Raw genomic sequence first — 20,538 nt, 5'->3', positions numbered from 1 at the left:
ATGAAAATACACCATAACCATTATGATAATGCTGTTATCATTGTTTTCACTAAATAGTGTACAGACTTAATATCAAGCACAGAAAATTGTGTCACAAACATAACTAAGCTCAGTACAGCATCAGTTTGTCATGACTTAAGAGTCAGGTAGAGCACGTATAGCAACAGAGACTAAATCAGGAATGTTCACAGTCATTGACTTGTACCCTTATTTTGATCGATCTTAACAGCAACCATTCCACAGAAATTCCTAAAGAAGCAAGGGGGGGGGGGGGGGGGGGGGTGAGGGGTGAACGGGACATGGACATAACAGAGATAGGAAAAAATGAAACCTGTACATTAATTAACAAAAGAACATCACAACTAACTGCAAAACCAGAATAGACAAGAAAATGGAGGACGAACATTCACAAAGGCAGAAGTGCACCGACCTTTCAGCAATATCTGTCATGCACTGATGTCCAGAGACTGTAATTTGCATGTGAAAACAGATGAGTCCGATTTATTGACTACACTGATATAAAACTTCAATTGAGAGAAATCATATATCTTGTTAAAACTAGTTATTACTATTTGTCAATAATCCAGGAAAAGGGAGAATAACAAAAATGTGTATTCCCTAGAGGACTTTTGCTATGCTTTTTATCTGCATACACAAGTGTATCGACTTGTAAGGTATGTTGACTTGAGTTTGACTTTCGAATGATCTGACTCACACTGTTCTTCTTCTTTTTCTTCTTCTTCGTTTATGGGCTGAAACTCCCACGTTCACTCATGTTTTTGCACGAGTGGAGTTTTACGTGTATGACAGTTTTAACCCCGCCATTCAGGCAGTCATACGCCGCTTTCGGGGGAGCTAACACTGTTCATTTTGGGGGATGCCTGCTATAGAACTCTTTTTCCTCTGCACCTTCTGATGGAAAATTGTTGACCCTGAAGGAGTCAATGTGACCACAAGACATAGATATGAAATATAATGATCATCTAGATGTACATACTGTTACACACATTGTCTACAGACATAAGCAGAACCTTTCTATCTGACAATAACAATAAAATAACAACACTATATTGTCCATTAAAATATGACCTACAAATGGAACATTTTCTTTGAAAGGGTACTTGGCGAAAGCTTGGTTGTCACTGGCTGATCTTCATGGCTGGAGAAAACAGGTTCAGGTATGAAAACCCTCGAAACCTGCCAACAAATGACAGAAACGTGTTTTGAGTGGAGATACACCTGAGCAACAAATTTGTATCTCGTCTCTGCAGTCTAACAGACACAGACAGTCAGACAGACACAGACACACATACACACACATACACACACAAGCACACGCACACACACACACACACACAGACACACACACACACCCACAAACACACACACAAACATACACACACACACACAGACACACACATACACACACACACACTACATTTTGTACGCATTTGTTATCAGTTTACGCCGTATCAGTGCTATTCCACCCACTCGATCAGGAAGAAATATATTTTAATGCAAGTGATCATGAATTGTGTCAATTCTTCATACAAAATTGGGACAGGTAGGAGTATGATAAGATTTCCCGAGCAATATTTAAGACGTAACAACTGCAAACACAAGAGCACACACGTTAATTTTCACATGTTTTCAAATTATCTCCCTTGGACCGTTCCTTTTGAGGACTGACTATACAGGGAAGACAAGTTTTTGAGAGTACATGAAAATGTAATTGTTTTGCCACTTTTCCTACCAAGGTTTGGTAGAGTATATATTTGATAAAAAAGCACATGATTCTTTTAACAAACAGAACTTAGTGAAGTAAGTACTAGCATATAATGGATGGGTGACAGTAAAGACGAACACTGAAATGTTTGCAGTCAGTTGTTTCCTTGCTATGTATGATAGATGTTAGCAGAGAAACTGTTTGATGCATTCACCAATATAAAGCAGCAGTAGGGGGGAGGGGGGGGGGGGGGGGACGCGAAATCACACTTCGCATTCGAGGAGCGAGAACAAAAGTAGAATTTAACAAATTGCAACTTTGTTATTGAAAGAAATATGAAAGTGGAAAACATCCCAAAACAACCAACTTCAAAATGAGAAGAAGCCAGTGCTGGAAGACAATAGAAGTAGAGGCAGACCCATAGCGAACTTTCAGCAAAGCGTCATGTAGATATCTGTCAATGATAGGTTGAGGTCCTGACATTTGACATGTAAGAAAGAGGATCGAAGCTGTTCCATCCACTTTACAGGGTTGAAACTGCAATTGGAATTAATCATAGAATTATATTAATGAAACTGCCATAACAATTTGTCAATTATACATTAAAAGGAGGGATAACGACAATATATATAATATATATAATTGTACCTTTGACGTAATAACTTTGGAATTCGCACGTGTACATTTGTTTTGATTACAATCAAAACGAAAGTAGATCTTAGCTTGAATGTAAATTTTATCTTTGAAATATTTGCTTTGTGATTCGTAACTGAATTAACCATGGTATTGTGTTGCTTAGTAATTGATGCATGAATTGGCGTCTCGCAGAATTACACGCCCCTGAGGAAGGCCTGAAAACAGGTCGAAAATGTGGGCTGCCACTTGACATTCTTTGTTTGGCTTTTCTTTTCCTTGATTTTGTTATATCTTCCCTGGAGAATAAATATTCCAGGTTTTACTTACACATGTACACACACAATAGTACGCAAGGTTAATGTTGACATTTTTTCAAATGATCTCCCTTGGACCATTCATTTTGAGGAACTGCCTGCATTGAACGTACAGAAACGTGTGTTTGTTTAAATCGTGTTTAATGATTGTAGGTAAAGCAAATTGTTGAAGTTTAGTTTTAATAAAAAATAATACAATAAATGACAGTAAAAATTTAAAACTGAAATGTTTGAAGTCAGCTGTTTACAGCCCTAACTATGATCGATGTTTGCAGTAATCATGCAACAGCAACTCTTCCATGCATTCACCATTAAAAAGAAGCACGGGAGGGGGGGGGGGGTAGGGGCTTGACAACGCAAATAAAATACCAGAAGCTAGAATATAAAGAGAAAGGGGTCAGAGGATACTTTTTTATGAAGAGGGGAAACAAATACTGTAACAATGAAAAATCAAGAGACTTGAGTAAGAATATGAAAAAAATGAGAGAGGCAATGTACCGACCTTTCAGAAAGGCCTTGTGTAGAAATCTTTCCGAGAGAGCCTGGGCACGCACTGAGGTCCTGAGTCAGTGTTGCACGTGAGAAACGAGGAAGCTGTTGCATCCACTCCACAGGCCTGAAACTGAAAGCTGATTGATCATATATCTGGTTAAAACTGGCAATTACTTATTGACAGTATTCCACCGAAAGGGGGCAATTATGAGAAGATGTAAATTCCTGTGAGAATGTATGTCAGACATTACATTTGCAATACATTAGTATCAAGAGTACACAAGGTAAGTGTTCATCTAAAACGTGTCATCCTTCGACCATTCTTTTGGAATGCTTTCTGCAAAACAAAGGCCAGTAATTAAACATGCATCATAATGTCACACAAGTTTTGGTTAGTTGTCTGCATGTGCAGAAGTTATTATAAAGCATGGTAATTTGTTTAACAAACTGAACATGGTGATGTACTGTATCAAAATGTAATGACTCAATAATAAGGCAATGCACGTATAACAGTAGAGATTGAAACTGCAATGTTGGCTGGCAGTCCACTCTTCACGGTCAGTTGTTTCCCTGGCTATGTCTGATCGATGTTTGCAGTAACCAGCACAGAGACATTGTTTGATGTACTGATGCATTGATCATCACATATAAGCAAGGTTGGGTGGGTGGGTGTGGTGGGAAATAAGAACGTAGCATCACACATAATACTCGAGGAGCAAGAATAAACGGAGAATGAAAATAAAACCTAACCCTTTTCAAAATCAGGAGAAACCAAAGCTGGAACACACACACACACACACACACACACACACACACGCACACACACACACACACACACACACACACACACACACACACACACACACACACACACACACACACACATACACACACACAACTAAAATAAATAAATTAAGACATAAACATACAAATCTTTCATCAAAGCCTTGTGCACAAATCTGTCATAGAGAACCTGGACACACACTGAGGTCAGCAGTACGTGTTAGAACAGAGGAAGTAAGTTGCTACATCCACTTCATTAGAGTAAACAATGATAATATATTTTGCTGAATCTGGAAAAAAACACCTTATTTGTCAGTAATGCACTAAATGTGATTATTGCGAGAAGAATGTGCATTCTGCCGTATATATAGGCATTTTGGGGGCTTTACCTTTGTAACGACAAGATTACACTGCATCAATATTGAATTGTTTTCAAATTATCTCCCATTGACTGTACCTTTGGATGACTCGGAACAGCACTTTTCATTTTGAACCTTAAAAAGGAAAAGTGCTGACCCAAGAGGAAGTATAGCCACAGAGAGAACGGCAAGCGTGTAAAAATGTCCATGTGTGCGATGTGTAAGTGAGACATGGATGTGTTCATGTCTGAATGCGTAAGCACAATGCAAGGTATGTCCAGAGAGGTATGTGGGAGGTGTTTTTTTTTATAACCTGCCCTGTTATATAGTGCTATATGTTTTACGTAAAATCAATGTCTTGTTTGTATTATTGTTATGTACCACGCCTGAATTTCTCTATGAGATAATAAAGTATTCTTATTCTTATTCTTAAACACGTTGCAGTAAAATGGAACCAAATGAAATGATATGTACTTACTGTTAGAATTGTTGAGCACAGGCTTGATTTAGTGAGGAGAATAACCGTTGCAGCATCTGACAGATGTTGCGTTGCTTAAACTTCTGAAGTCTGTGAGTGTTCTTAACCCAATGAGAGTATAGTCGGCTCAGACTTTGTTGTGAATGGCTACAATCTTCATAGAAAAAAAGGATGATTCTTGTAAAGCCCTCGAGACCTGAAACAAAGAAACAAGAGCAGTACCAGTTTTGGTCGAATACGTCACAAAGGAAGCACACAGTGTATCTAATGGGCTCCCGTGTTTGTCTTGTCAATATTCTGGCTAAATCAGCTAATAGTATACATCATAATAAACACAGTCAGCCATCTAAGCGTGACATGTCGCGGTTGGGTGTCTCAAAGTATCCGACTGGTACAGCCATATATTTTAAATTTGTTGTAGCTGCTCCAATGAAATTGGTTTGTTCATCTGAAAGAGACTCTCAGTAAATGTTATTGTTTCTTGTTGAGTGCTCTTTTTGTTTCTTTGATTTTGTCTCAAACAAGATGAAGGTAACAATTCCTATACCTTATATAACAAAATATGTTAAAAAAACAACAACAACAGCGAAACAACACTTGCAATGGACTCTTTTCTTGTTCATCATTAGCAGCAATTGACAAAATGGTTGCCCTTTTCTGTGCTGGACTTAAAAGATATATTAGCAGTAAAGATTCACCTTGAAGATTAATTTGGTTAACTAGTATACAGTTGGCATAAGGTGTGCTGATGAATAAACTGTGATCTATCGTATGAGTAGGAAAAAGTATAACATACCATTTTAAAGAAAGCTTAGACGTGACAAATTGTGTAATCAACGGCTTGTGGCGGTGTAATGAGCGTTCTTCTGTGTCTCTGGTAAACAAGATGTAGCTTTTAATTCCTAAAAGAAACTCCCATTTCTTTGTGATGATCTTTTTCTTCGTTTGGAGGCCTCGATCCCACCATGAATTGCAACAAAGTGGTAGATAGCCCCACTTGTGGCCCCCTCCCTCCCCTCCCGCCCCGGTCATGTATGATAAAGGTGTTTGATTGTTTTTGCGAAAGGGGTATTGTGGTGAAGGCTTTATTTTAAACCTACATTTTACTCATTTTGAACTGGGATTCTTTGACTAGCTTTGGACTACCACACTGAATTTCTGCATGTTACCTTCAGTAGCGTAAATCTAAGATAACAGTCTAATCAAACCTTCTTGTCGGTTTAAGAATATCAACACGACGATGAGTTAGCTGTATTAATAATAATTACCGATTTCCTGCTAAATCAAACACCTACATGTCAACTGAATTGCGTTTAATGATGGGTACACTTAGGAACAAAAGGAAAATAATTTCTGATAGGTTATGTCTAGGTGTTCACAAGATCATTTGCTGGTGATGATTGAGGTAAATCTTCATTACGTTGCAGTGAAATCTAAAACAAATCAATAAGAGTGAGGCGGTGCTGTGCCCGAAAATGAAGTGAATACGGCTGAATAATAATTCTAATGATGATCAGGTTTAATCAAGCTCTACAAAACGGTTGAAAGACGAAATTGCTGCAGCATTTAATAGGGAGATTTAAAAAACGAAACGTCGGGACGTTTCGTTTTGAAGTTGTGGTAAACGTCATCATTTCGGGGGTCTCTCGCTGGAAAGGTGAAGGTCAACTGAAACGGAACGTGGAACGTCAAAACGCAGTCACGTTTTCCACCCCCAAAAAACGAACAATATTTCGTCAACTTTTGTGAGTATTTTTGCACACTGACAGTTTTATTTGTTGGCCATTTTATGCATTGCTAGATTCATCAACCCTTTCACAGTCTTTCAGCGCTGAGAATGTGTTCGTTGGAGGTAGACAACTGTTGTGAACTGAAATATTTTGAAGGGTGCTGATCCTGGTACATTTATCCAACTTCATGGTGAGAAAGCAAATGGCGATGCAGAAGTAGGTCATCGCATCGAATTTTTATTCTGGCTTCGTATGTGATTTTGTATAAACAAAGTCTGTGTGATTTATTTGGACTGAAAATAATCAAAGTATGCCCGATTCTGGACCACCTCCTAGGGTTTTTTTTTCCATTCTGATCGAGGACAGACGTGACAAGTACAAAACAACCCCTAGTGATAATTTCACTTGAAGATTTATCGCCCTTCCTTCATTCCGAAACGAAACGTGAATACATCTAAATCTTGTCTGCGGCCTATGCCGTCTCGTTTCACGTGACCTTTCGCGGGGTGACTCATTCACCAAACGAAACGAGCTGCAAAACGAAACGTGCTGTCTTTTGAATCTCCCTATTCTCATGATACCACTCCTTCAAGAGCAGAACCTGTATTGGCATACCGTACCGAGCCAATGGAGCACCTTACCCTTTTCTTGTTCACTGTTGCGACACTATCATACAGGATTGTCCTAAATAAGAACTTGAAAATTATGTCTTACAATTTCGTTTGACCATGTTTTCCCCTTAATTTCAAGTGAAGATAGGATTAAAGTCCGGGTATTTGTGTGGATATTGACCTTCTACTCAAGAAACCAAAATGGCCGATTTTGCGTCCATATCTATTAGTGACACGCGCAGAACGTCTGTACTAGAGGGTCTTTGACATGGGACATGCGTCATACAGGAAACTTCTCAATCCCTTAAAACCAAATTCTGACATGACGTGGGCGTTTAAAATGACGCTTAAGATCCGATTTCAGTGAAATATGTAAGACGCGATTGACAATTTGAAGACTCACGTTAAAGTATGTGTTGGTTTCTTTGATAATAAGTTCAGATATACATTTTAAAATGAACGTTTGGGGCCACTTTGACTTTTATTCTAGTTCTCAACACACCTCAATACCAATTGACCATAAGAACTTTAGAAGCCCTTTTTGTTTTGCACATGTCCCATGTTAAAATGTATCATCTAACAAAAACAAATTAAAAAACAAAACAAAAACAAAACGCGTGACACCGACTTGGAGGAGAAATGGAGCTCCGTCATTTAAGTCTTCTCAGTAGCACAGTGTTAATCAAGACTTGTGTGCTAATAAATGCTTAGGTCTCTTTTCTGTATTTGAGGAACTAGAGGGTAAAATATGGCCCTTCAAAAATTTGGGAGCAAAATTAAGTAGGTACACGTACATTTTTGAACTACCTTGTATCTAGCTCGGGGAAACAAATAATCGGTACTTTCCCATTTCAAACAGCTGCGCAACTTATTGATGATAGCGTTTTATCCTCACTAAATTTTACCATCATCAGCTAGTACAGAAGGGTGGTTTTAAACTGCGCAACTTATTGGTGATAGTGTTTTATCCTCATGAAATGTTACTACCAGCAGAAGGGTGGCTTTAAACTGCGTTTTATCTTCATGACATGTTACCATCAGCAGAAGGGTGGCTTTAAACTGCGTTTTATCTTCATGACATGTTACCGTCAGCAGAAGGGTGGCTTTAAACTGCGTTTTATCTTCATGAAATGTTACCATCAGCAGAAGGGTGGCTTTAAACTGAGTATTACCTCATCTCAGCATTGTTTGTGTACTTCAAAACATACAGCATACAGATGGCGCCGGGTCATGTCGCCATGATGTAGAGTGCCTCTGAAACGAGCGGCTTTGTGTTCATCTGATCCCCACTAGGACAATTACCAATGGCTGTTATGCAAATTGGCAAATTTAGTTCTTGTTTTTGTTCTTCTTTACTGGTACAATGTAGGTGCGAAATAAAGTAGACTGTAATCTGAGATGGTTGTTTTGAAACTCGTTTCTGACGCAAGAGACCCATTCTAATCAGACCTTATTTTTGGCTACAACTCACTGTATGAAAATTCAAAAGCAAACCAAATAAGGGTGCTGCCCTCAGCTCTCTTTTCACGAACGCCCTTCAAACACAAGGTCGGTAAGATGTCGGTTAAACCGTTGTGTAAGATTGCTGTCGTCAACACTGCGCATAACACAGGTTGCTGTTATTTATAGACATTACACTCTACTACCCTCTGTTAGACTACTGTGTATGAATTCTTGTACATATTACAGTGATTAGATAAAAAAAATTCCCTCAAATGTCTATGACTTTAGTTTACAAAATGAAGAAAGTAACTTACCAGATGGGAAAATACAAGTCTGAGTAGAAATGTGGGTAGAAGGAAAACGTTTTAAAACCAGTCACATGTTGTGGACTTACATCGAGAAAACAAATCATGAATTCGTGTTAATACAGTCAAGTGATTGTTACAAATATTTAATTTGAACAACACGAGCTAATTAAGGTTGCTAAAATCACGATGGTGCACACATTTTCTACAAAATAATGTATTTTCTCTCTCTCTGCCTCTGTCTTTCTGTCTGTCTCCCCCCCCCCTCTTCTCTCTCATTTCTCAATTTCCTTTTTAAGCAGTTTTTAATACTAATAACAAGTATTTGAATGCAGTCCCAAAAGAAACTTCTGCTTTCAAGTTATTAGCCATTTTTCAGCGAACATTTGGGACGTCGACGTCTGTGTTTGTGAGGAAGCCTTTGTGTTGGGGAAAGGCGCGTCTTTGCATTTGATACCCACTCCTTTATCGGGACTGTCTGCCAGGTCGCGTCTGTGTTAACGTCCGCCAAAGGATACAGTACAAAGTTAGTGGTAAAGGCCTTGATAGACTGAAGATAGAAGTACCTTTCTCTTATCATGTGACATTTGTCAAGTTGTGTGTGATACAGTGGAATTTCTTTGTGTCTTGTACTTTGCACAGCGAGAAGAATACCTGCTTGAGAGAAAAATCTAGAGTTTGACTGAATGAGGCGCGGTCTCTGGGCGAAACGATATGTTTAGGTTTAGTGTGTGCGCAGGCAGACTTGTGTAGGAATACATCGAGGAGTGATTCGTCCTATAGAAGCTGGTACTGCAGTATTATCTACAACCTATAGTTTTGACTATGATTTGTATTTTTGCCCCAAGTATTAAGTCAGCATAATACTATTTGTAAAGGACTGCAGGCAATGTTCATCACGGTTCGTAAGACTCATAGAAAAATTGGGTCGGTCTATTTTTGGACGTCACTGTCACGTGAACAGAGACTGGCGAATCGTGCGTGTGCTTGAAAGAGCATGTGATCATATATCTGCGTAACTGCGCCATCTGCCAAGACCATACCAGATTGCGTTGTGCAGCTGAACGGTAGGTTTGCTCTTTTTACTCTAGCCATTCTTTTTCTTCTTTTGATTATCACGTGAAATTCGATTTCCTTTTAATCAAATTGACATGTGTGACTTTCTTACTCTGCATACTTTTACATGTTGATTTTTTTTCTCGAAACTTTAGGCAGAAAGTCAACATAGTTTTACCAGTCAAATTAAAAGGAAGGTAAAGTAAACTATTACGTACACAATTTCACAGTTTGCAGTTGCTTCGTGCGTCTGGGTTTCTTGGCCAGCACTCTTGATGTTGGTGCTGTTGTGTTCCTAAGACTCTGCACTTTCCTTTGATATAAGGCTCACTGTGTATAACGAGATGAAACACGTGATAGTTGCTAATGAATGAAGTAATACGTTTTTTTCAATAAAGGTAAATACTGTGACTATAATTGGAACCTCGAAACGAGGAGGATATCACCGCAAAAGTAGGTGTCAATCCTCATGTACCCGTCCTCGTACGTTTGGTTTTAATTATCTGCGTGAGGAAGTAAATGTTTAGAAAAATATGAAATGCAAATGGCGGCCATGATTACAATTTTGCTGATAACTACTTCCTCTAGCGGATAATCAAAGCCAAACATACAAACACGAGTACATAAGGATGTAGACCAAGTGTTGCGGTAATAACCTCCTCACTGACAGGTTCCAAAGACGAATTCATAAATCTTGAGACAATATCCGTGTACCTCTTTTTGCGAGGACAGGAATTCTGATGTGATAACTGTGTAATCACTCTTTGATTTTCCATTCAATACATTTGTGTTACAGGCAGACCCACTCATAAGGAACACAACTTCTGACGAAAAAACATCGCTTTGAAGAAAAGAGAACCATTTCTGCTCTGGCAAAGGTAAGCTTTATTACTCATGAAGATGTACTGTTTAGAAAGACTCAGTCAAAAATAAAGCTTCTTACTGTAAATGATTTGTTTGTGTACATGCCCTGGACCTGCCTTGCCTTTCATATAGGAAATGACCAGTATGTACTGAGTCAAGTAAAGTATACGGCAGGTGCAATGTGGAGAGAAATGATATCATAGCTACAGACGAGATAGAGGAAAGATTTAAATAGCTCCTAAGTACTCCTGCAGATTTTCTGACGGGTGTGTTTTTTCTTTCTTTTTCTTTATACACATGTATAATTTTAATATAAATATACACGAACGCAGTCATATATTTTTTTTTTTATAAACATTCAACACATATGTCCTGCGAGAGAGAGAGAGAGAGAGAGAGAGAGAGAGAGAGAGAGAGAGAGAGAGAGAGAGAGAGAGAGAGAGAGAGAGAGAGAGAGAGAGAGAGAGAGAGAGAGAGAGAGAGAGAGAGAGAGAAGAGAGAGAGAGAGAGAGAGAGAGAGAGAGAGAGAGAGAGAGAGAGAGAGAGAAAGAGAGAGAGAGCCCACCACCACCAACCCCATCACCACCACCACTTCCACCACCACCAACACCACCAACAACAACAGACGAACAGACAGTTTGTAAAGATTGAAATGTTTGTTTTTTATAATTCACAAGAAGGAGGGGGGAGGAGGATGGACATGTTTTAGGCTTAGCATTAGCAGTCACAAGAGTGTACAAGGTTAGCGTTGACATGTTTTCATATTATCTCCCTTGGACTGTTCTTTTGGGTATTTTACCGGGGTCTGAGCCGACGTCTCCTACAAAATATTGTGAACACGGATTAATGTTGAATGTTAATATAAGGTACATCATTAAAAAATAAAACAAACACGAATTTAGTTGAGAACAGTTTGAACATAACTGAACTATGAGGTACATAACAGTGAGATTTTACAACTGCAGTGCTAGCAGTAGGTTATTTACTGACTCTTTCTATGATCGATGTTAGAACGGGACATGGACATAACAGAGATAGGAAAAAAAATTAAACCTGTACATTAATTAACAAAACAACATCACAACTAACTGCAAAACCAGAATAGACAAGAAAATGGAGGACGAACATTCACAAAGGCAGAAGTGCACCGACCTTTCAGCAATATCTGTCATGCACTGATGTCCAGAGACTGTAATTTGCATGTGAAAACAGATGAGTCCGATTTATTGACTACACTGATATAAAACTTCAATTGAGAGAAATCATATATCTTGTTAAAACTAGTTATTACTATTTGTCAATAATCCAGGAAAAGGGAGAATAACAAAAATGTGTATTCCCTAGAGGACTTTTGCTATGCTTTTTATCTGCATACACAAGTGTATCGACTTGTAAGGTATGTTGACTTGAGTTTGACTTTCGAATGATCTGACTCACACTGTTCTTCTTCTTTTTCTTCTTCTTCGTTTATGGGCTGAAACTCCCACGTTCACTCATGTTTTTGCACGAGTGGAGTTTTACGTGTATGACAGTTTTAACCCCGCCATTCAGGCAGTCATACGCCGCTTTCGGGGGAGCTAACACTGTTCATTTTGGGGGATGCCTGCTATAGAACTCTTTCCCCTCTGCACCTTCTGATGGAAAATTGTTGACCATACTGTTACACACATTGTCTACAGACATAAGCAGAACCTTTCTATCTGACAATAACAATAAAATAACAACACTATATTGTCCATTAAAATATGACCTACAAATGGAACATTTTCTTTGAAAGGGTACTTGGCGAAAGCTTGGTTGTCACTGGCTGATCTTCATGGCTGGAGAAAACAGGTTCAGGTATGAAAACCCTCGAAACCTGCCAACAAATGACAGAAACGTGTTTTGAGTGGAGATACACCTGAGCAACAAATTTGTATCTCGTCTCTGCAGTCTAACAGACACAGACAGTCAGACAGACACAGACACACATACACACACATACACACACAAGCACACGCACACACACACACACACACACACACACAGACAGACACATACACACACACACACACACACACACACACACACACACACACACACACAGACAGACACATACACACACACACACTACATTTTGTACGCATTTGTTATCAGTTTACGCCGTATCAGTGCTATTCCACCCACTCGATCAGGAAGAAATATATTTTAATGCAAGTGATCATGAATTGTGTCAATTCTTCATACAAAATTGGGACAGGTAGGAGTAGGATAAGATTTCCCGAGCAATATTTAAGACGTAACAACTGCAAACACAAGAGCACACACGTTAATTTTCACATGTTTTCAAATTATCTCCCTTGGACCGTTCCTTGTCGAGGGCTGATTACACAGGAAAGGCAAGTTTATTGACAATACATCCAATGTAATTTGTTTACATATATACTGAACTCCAAAAGAAACGCAAGTTAAGAGTTATTTAGGGTTTTGTTAAAATTCATGCACTAAAGGTGGGTTTCAGGGGAAAATTTTGCACGAGCATGAGTTAGCATAGTGTTCTGCACGTAGCCTGTGAAAATCACGTGTGCAGCGCCCAGGGTGCGCTCTCTGCAGCGTGCTGAAGATTGAGACTGTTTTTCGCTCGCGCAGCCCACACAAAACCTGCCAGACCAGAATTTTTTTCGTTAACAGTACTCAGCTCACACAAGGAACAAAAACCTATCTCCGTCCACTGTCTGAAATCAGCCATTTGTACAGTAGAAGCATGCCAAGACTGAGCGCCATTGACCGGGAGAGAGCAATCGGGCAATTGCAAGCTGGAAATCGCCCAGCTGCCATTGCAAATGTCATGGGCGTGGCAACCTCGACCATCTGTTGTCTGTGGACCCGATTCCAAGACAGCGGCAGCACCCGGGATGGCGCTAGAAGCGGACGACCTCGTGTAACTACTGCTCGTCAGGACCGGGTCATCTACCGTCAGCACCTGCGCCAACCGTTCCTCCCGGCTACAGAAACCTCCAGGAACACCGTTGGAACCCATGGCGCTCCCATCTCGGGCACCACGACACGACGCCGGCTGTCAGCCAACCACCTGGACTGCAGGCGCCCTGCTCGCCGCACATTGCTTACTGCACAGCACAGGCAGCAGCGACTGCAGTGGGGACATCAACACATCAACTGGAACCAGCGGCAGTGGCGGGACATCCTTTTTACGGACGAAAGCCGCTATACTGCATCAGCCACGCGGACGGCCGCATCAGGGTGTGGCGAAGACGCAACCAGAGGTACGCCGCCAACAACATCCTGCAACACAACGCCTGGGGAGGCCCCAGCGTCATGATCTGGGGTGGGATAGGCCTCAACCGTCTTGTGGGCCCCGTGGTCTTCCAAGGCATCGGCCCTGGGCGCGGAAACGGCGTGAATGCACAGCGGTACATCAACCAGGTCCTGGGACCCACAGTCGTGCTGTACTTCCAACTCCACGGCAACCTTACCTTTCAGCAGGACAACGCTCGCCCCCACACCGCGAGGGCCACCACGGCCTTCCTGCAGCAGGACAACATCAGGGTGATGCCCTGGCCCTCCCTGAGCCCGGATATGAATCCCATTGAACACTTATGGGACATTTTGCAAAGGGAGCTGAATGCCTTCCAGCCGAGGCCAACAACCGCACCCCAGTTGGAGCAGGCCATCAGGCAAATCTGGACCACCATCAACATGGCCACTGTCAACCGCCTGGTGCGCTCCATGAGAGCCAGATGTCAGGCCCTTGTCAACGCCAATGGGGGACACACGCGTTACTGAGCCTGGCGGTGAGAAATTTCTTTCGGTAACGTTTTTTTTGTTAGTGACAATCAAAGAACATTGCCCCAAGATGCTTTGTACCAATTTTAGTGAAATTCGTTCGATTCGATCTCGTCAAAATGAAATGCCAAAGAATGAGATTAAATTTCTTGAAATTTCAACTTGCGTTTCTTTTGGAGTTCAGTATATTTATTTAAACAAATTATTGGTACAGTATATATTTGAAGAAACTTCTGCTTTTAAGTTATTAGCCATTTTTCCGCGAACATTTGGGACGTCGACGTCTGTGTTTGTGAGGAAGCCTTTGTGTTGGGGAAAGGAGCGTCTTTGCATTTGATACCCACTTTTTTCACGCCAACTATCAGGACACCCTGTCAGGTCGCGCCTGTGTTAACGTCCGCCTCAGGATACAGTACACAGTTAGTGGTAAAGGCCATGCTAGACCGAAGATAGAAGAACACTTCTCTTATCATGTGACATTTGTCAAGTTGTGTGTGATACTGTGGAATTTCTTTGTGTCTTGGTATTTGTATAGAGAGAAGAAAACCTGCTTAAGAGAAAAATCTAGAGTTTGACTGAATGAGGCGCGCTCTCTCGGCGAAACGACATGTGTAGGTTTAGTGCGTGCGCAGGCAGACTTGTGTAGGAATACATCGAGGAGTGATTCATCCTATAGAAGCTGGTAGCGCAGTATCATATACAACCTATAGTTTTGACTATTATTTTTTTTGCCCCGGAGATTAGGTCAGCAGAATAATATTTGTGAAGGACTGCAGGCAATGGTCATCGCGGTTCGTTGCACAACGTTTTGTAAGACACATATAACAATTGGGTTGGTCTATTTTTGGACGTGACTGAGACTGGCGAATCGTGCGTGTTGAAAAAGCATGTGATTATATATTTGCGCAACTGCGACGCCTGTAAAGACCCGGTGCAAGACAACTGCACCCCAAATGAGCCCGATTGCACCCCAACACCTCTGGGGTGCAATTGGGCTAATTTGTTTGGACAATACCAACCCATTCCACACCATCCCTTACAAGGCCTCAATTGGCTTATTCTTGAGACTCTAAAGATTTTTGGTTAAAAACGATGAATGATTTGGAAATTTTATTATAAAATAGTTCATGTATAAAGCAGTAAGATAATTAAAATGATCTACACGCAAACACCTTCACTGAACATGCATGAACTTGTGACCGAGGCACACCATGTAGTCTCTCAATGTCATGTCACCATTTTGCAGCTTTTGCCTCTGTTTGAAGGCAAAGCGGACTTTCCTGAGAGCATCGGACCTGATCAGAGCACGTATGTGCAATGTCCGCATTCTGATGTAGGTGTTTGCCTGTATGTTCAGGATCTGGTTCATGAATACAAACACGCTTTCTTTTATTTCGGCTGGTATCCTCTGTGTACATCTGCTTCTATATATATATACGACTTGTGTCTGTCTGTCTGTCTGTCTGTGTGTCTGTGCGCGATGCGCGGCCAAGGTTCTCGATGGATCTGTTTCAAATTTGGTGATCATATTCAGGTACACCCTGGACACAACCTGGTCGATGAGATATTTCAACACGTGCTCTCAGCGCGCAGCGCGGAACCGATTTTGGTTCCACCTCAGCTATTTTGGTTCCACCTCAGCTTACCCGGGCCCCCATACCGACACACCATAGCCGCTACACCACATCACAACGCCAAAGTTCTCGGTGGATCTTTTTCAAATTTGGACACCGTATTCAGCTACACCCCGGACACAATATCATCGATGAGATATTTCAACACGTGCTCTCAGCGCGCAGCGCTGAACTCATTTTCGTTTTTGGGTTCATTTCACCATTATAAGTAACTCTTCCTTATCTTCTCCAGTGTTTGGCGTTTATCTCCCTTCCTTCGTGTGGCTTTCCCGTTCAGTTGTAAGTTACTACACTGCGCTGTCCACTGCGCTGAGCGTCTTCGGATATTCCCGGCGTTCTGTTACTGTTACCTATTTTTAGAAGGTCAACGCAGTGTACAGAACGTAAATTGGACCCGTAAATTATCCTCACTGTAAAAGTGCAAAGGTCGAATCAATTTATAGCCACGCGAAAAATACACTGTCATCTATCTCTCTATAGATACGGCTTCTCTGTGTTTGTGTGTGTGTGTGTGTAAGTGTGTGTGTCTCTATGTAAGCAACACCTGTGCATTCTTCAGTTCTGTTTGTGATGTGGTCTGGCGGCTTTTGTGTAAATTTATGTACTGGCCTTCCTTTGAGAAGCCATAACTTGCTCAGTCCTGTTTGAGTGGAGTTCGCCTCCAAAGGTGATTAACACGGTTACATTCGTCGACAAGGATGGGACTCGATATGGTCAGGAATGGCATTATGGCCACTGAATCATTTTCGTGCTGTTCCCATTCCACGAATCTGGGAGGGACCTAAGCTTGGCGGGTCCATTGTTCGGACCCGGCAAAGCCGGCGTACGGCTCTAAGTATTTCTTCCCGGCGAAGCCGGCTACCCGGCGAAGCGGGTATTCATTCTAGTTTCATATATAATTGCTGGTTTGCCCCTCTCGCTAGTAGCATACTAGACCTCTAATATAGGTCCCTGCTAGTAGTTTCAACAAAATCCATGATCCAACTTTCAGTGTCTCAAAGGCAGAATGTGGGAATAGCACAACAGTTGTTGTAACGGACAAGAAAAGACGTGAGCACATGTTCAGCGCAAGTGGCAACCCATGTCCGCAACTTGATTTTTACTGAAAAACAAACTTGTGAGGCCCTATAAGGGTTATGGTTCTAAAAAACAAACATGATGGGGTGTAATTGGCCACATTTTTTTCGGGGGGTGCTATTGGGCAAGTTTGTGCTTGGGGTGCAATTGTACTGTAGCCCAAAGACCATACCTAATGACGTTGTGGAGCTGAACGGTTGGTTGGTTTTACTCTAGCCATTATTTTTCTTCTTTCGAATATCACGTGAAATTCAATATCCTTTTAATCAAATTGACATGTGTGACTTTCTTACTCTGCATACTTTTTCATGTTGATTTTTTTGTCGAACCTTTGGGAAGAAAGTCAACATAGTCTAACCAGTCAAATTAAAGGGAAGGTAAAATAACTATGACGTACACAAGTCACAGAATGCAGTTGCTTTGTACGTCTTTGTTTCTTGACCAGAAAGCCTTCTCTTGATTTTGGTACCGTTGTGTTTTTAAGACTGTGCACTTTATAACGAACACGGGTACATAAGGATGTAGACCAAGTGTTGCGGTAATAACCTCTGCACTGTCAGGTTCCAAATAGTCACAGTATGTACCTTAATTGAAAAAACACATATTTACTTTATTTTTTAACGACTATCACGTGTTTGATCCAGTTATACACAGTGATCCTTTTTTTTATAAAAGGCATGTGCAGAGTCTTAGGAACACAACGGTACCAAGATCAAGAGTAATGGTCAAGAAACAAAGCAATTGAACACTGTGACTTTCGTACGCAACAGTTTACTTAACCTTTCCCTTAAAAAGCAATCTATATATTACTTTGCCCATACGTGATTTGATTTTCCTCTTTTCAGATTTAGTCAAGTTTTGACTAAATGTTTTAACATAGATGGGGAATCGAAACGAGGGTCGTGGTGTGTGTGTGTGTGTGTGTGTGTGTGTGTGTGTGTGTGTGTGTGTGTGTGTGTGTGTGTGTGTGTGTGTGCGTGCGTGCGAGCGTGCGTGCGTGCGTGCGTGCGTGCGTGCGTGTGTGTGTGTGTGTGTGTGTGTGTGTGTGTGTGTGTGTGTGTGTGTGTAGCGATTCAGAGTAAAATACTAAACCGATCTTCATAAAACTTTACATGAAAGTTCCTGGGAATGATATCCCCAGACGGTTTTCATTTTTTTAATAAATACCTTTGATGACGTCATATCCGGATTTAAAAACAAATTGAGGCGGCACTGTCACACCCTCATTTTTCAATGAAATTGATGGACATTTTGGCCAAGCAATCTTCGACCAGGCCGGACTTTGGTGTTGCATTTCAGCATGGAGGCTTAAAAATTAATTAATGAGTTTGGTCATTAAAAATCTGAAAATTGTAATTAAAACTTTTTTTTTATAAAACGATCCAAAAGCAATTTCATCTTGTTCTTAATTATTTTCTGATTCCAAAAACATATACAAAGATTATATTCGGATTAAAGACAAGGTCTGAAAACTAAACGCATGAACATTATGATTACAATTACATTTCCGAAATCGATTTCAACACTATTTCATCGTATTCCTTATCGGTTCCTGATTCCAAAAACATATAGAAATGTTATGTTTGGATTAAAAACAAGCTCAGAAAGTTATACAGAATAGAGATACAGAAAAGCGTGATATCCTGCGCAGCGCAACCACCACGCTAAACTGGCTTGTCAATTTCACTGCCTTTTCCACGAGCGGTGAACTGACGGTGCTACAAGTATACTATCTTGGTGAAAAAATGCAGTGGGTTCAGTTTCATTGTTGGAGTTCGACAGCTTGACTAAATGTTGTATTTTCGACTTAGGCGACTTGTTTATTTTTAGATGAAAAACACACACAAATCAATACATCAAAACATTCTTCTTAAATCCCCAGTCCGTCTCAAATGGTTTACAGAACGATATCAATCCTCTCATGAAAAAAGCAGTTCGAACCTTATCGAACACAATAGCATTTAATTGCATTGATTGACTCAGTTCTTTTGAATGGGCATTTAGCTCGCGTAAACCACACACCTGTTTTCGTGTTTTTTCTAACCCCTGAGCCATCGTCAACCCGTGTAATCCACTTTCCTTTTTTTTCACAATTTAGTCGTTAGTTTGTGATTTCAATGTGTACCTCTGAATCTAAAACGCAACAAACGTCTGCGAATTACACGAACTTATCAGCGGCGGTTGCCTTCATAACAAGCAAGCGCTGTGCAGAACAATCGTCTGCTACGGGAAACACGGTTTCTGTGACACGATTCCGGGCTTTCTAAAGTTGGCCAACAAATTATTGCAACAACTTTCGCACGCTAACAAAAGCGGTAAAACGCAATCCATTTTAGTTCAACTTTATAAGTATGCTGGAAAAGGTAATTATGTCCACCGTTTATATCATTTGTCCGATTGGTGGTAATTTGTATAGGCATCCCGTCACAGCCTGTCAAACAAGGTCACCCCTAAAATCGACCTGACAAAAACCATTGCCCCGTGTTTGAAAATCTGCAAAAAAATTAGAATGTGCACTTACCAAATACTTCTGACTACCGTTAAAAAAGCCATTCAATTTCCAGTTCAAAGCATTTTGTTTGATGCACCTTAGTTCTGTAGTCTTTGTGTAGCCTTTTGACAAAGGCGGTAGGGGTCAACCGTTTCAGAGGCCAAAAAAACGCGCGTTTTGCTGCCATTTTTGAGGGGGTCCTCCACTCGAAGAGCCATATCTGCTCAAGTTCTCAATGAATTGCTTTAGAAATTTCAGAAGTTATAACTAATAGGCTGACCAAAATCTGTGTTGATTTTGATGAACGTGTATACTAAGCGTGTCTTATAACGCAACGTTTCCGAACGACCTAAACAACTATTCGTATTAATTCAGGGTTTAAGGACAAAAAATCGTGACATTGCATGCTAAGAAAAAAGTGGCAGGGGCAACTGGTGCCAAAGTTTCAGGCAGATCTGAGTGCTGGTTTACATTTGCTAGAGATGGGAACGCGCACGAAAAATTATCGATCACCGTCAATGGTAACGTCTACAGTTGCTTTAGAGATTAACAGTCCTAGGCATGTGCAAACTTGGCTGTAGTTATTTCTGTCCGAAGCCCATATGTGCTCGGTGTGTTACGCTTTGTTGATTTGATGGTTATAAGAGTTCGCGGCGGGCGCACGGTAGTGCGGTGTGTGTGTGTGTGTGTGTGTGTATCTGTGTGTGTGTGTGTGTGTGTGTGTGTGTGTGTATGTGTGTGTTTGTGTGTGTGTGG

At 40.8% G+C, this 20,538-nt stretch overlaps 1 protein-coding gene across 1 annotated transcript; it reads left to right on the top strand.

The window, feature by feature from the left end:
- Positions 1 to 13,540: 13,540 nt before the first annotated feature.
- Positions 13,541 to 14,116, top strand: LOC138974737 (uncharacterized). The gene has a single exon (XM_070347463.1). The coding sequence runs from the start codon at positions 13,541 to 13,543 to the stop codon at positions 14,114 to 14,116; it is 576 nt and encodes a 191-aa protein (XP_070203564.1).
- Positions 14,117 to 20,538: the final 6,422 nt, after the last annotated feature.

This window comes from Littorina saxatilis, linkage group LG8, assembly GCF_037325665.1.
Source record: "Littorina saxatilis isolate snail1 linkage group LG8, US_GU_Lsax_2.0, whole genome shotgun sequence".
Lineage (NCBI taxonomy): Eukaryota > Metazoa > Mollusca > Gastropoda > Littorinimorpha > Littorinidae > Littorina > Littorina saxatilis.
This window is presented reverse-complemented; position numbering and strand designations above follow the sequence as displayed.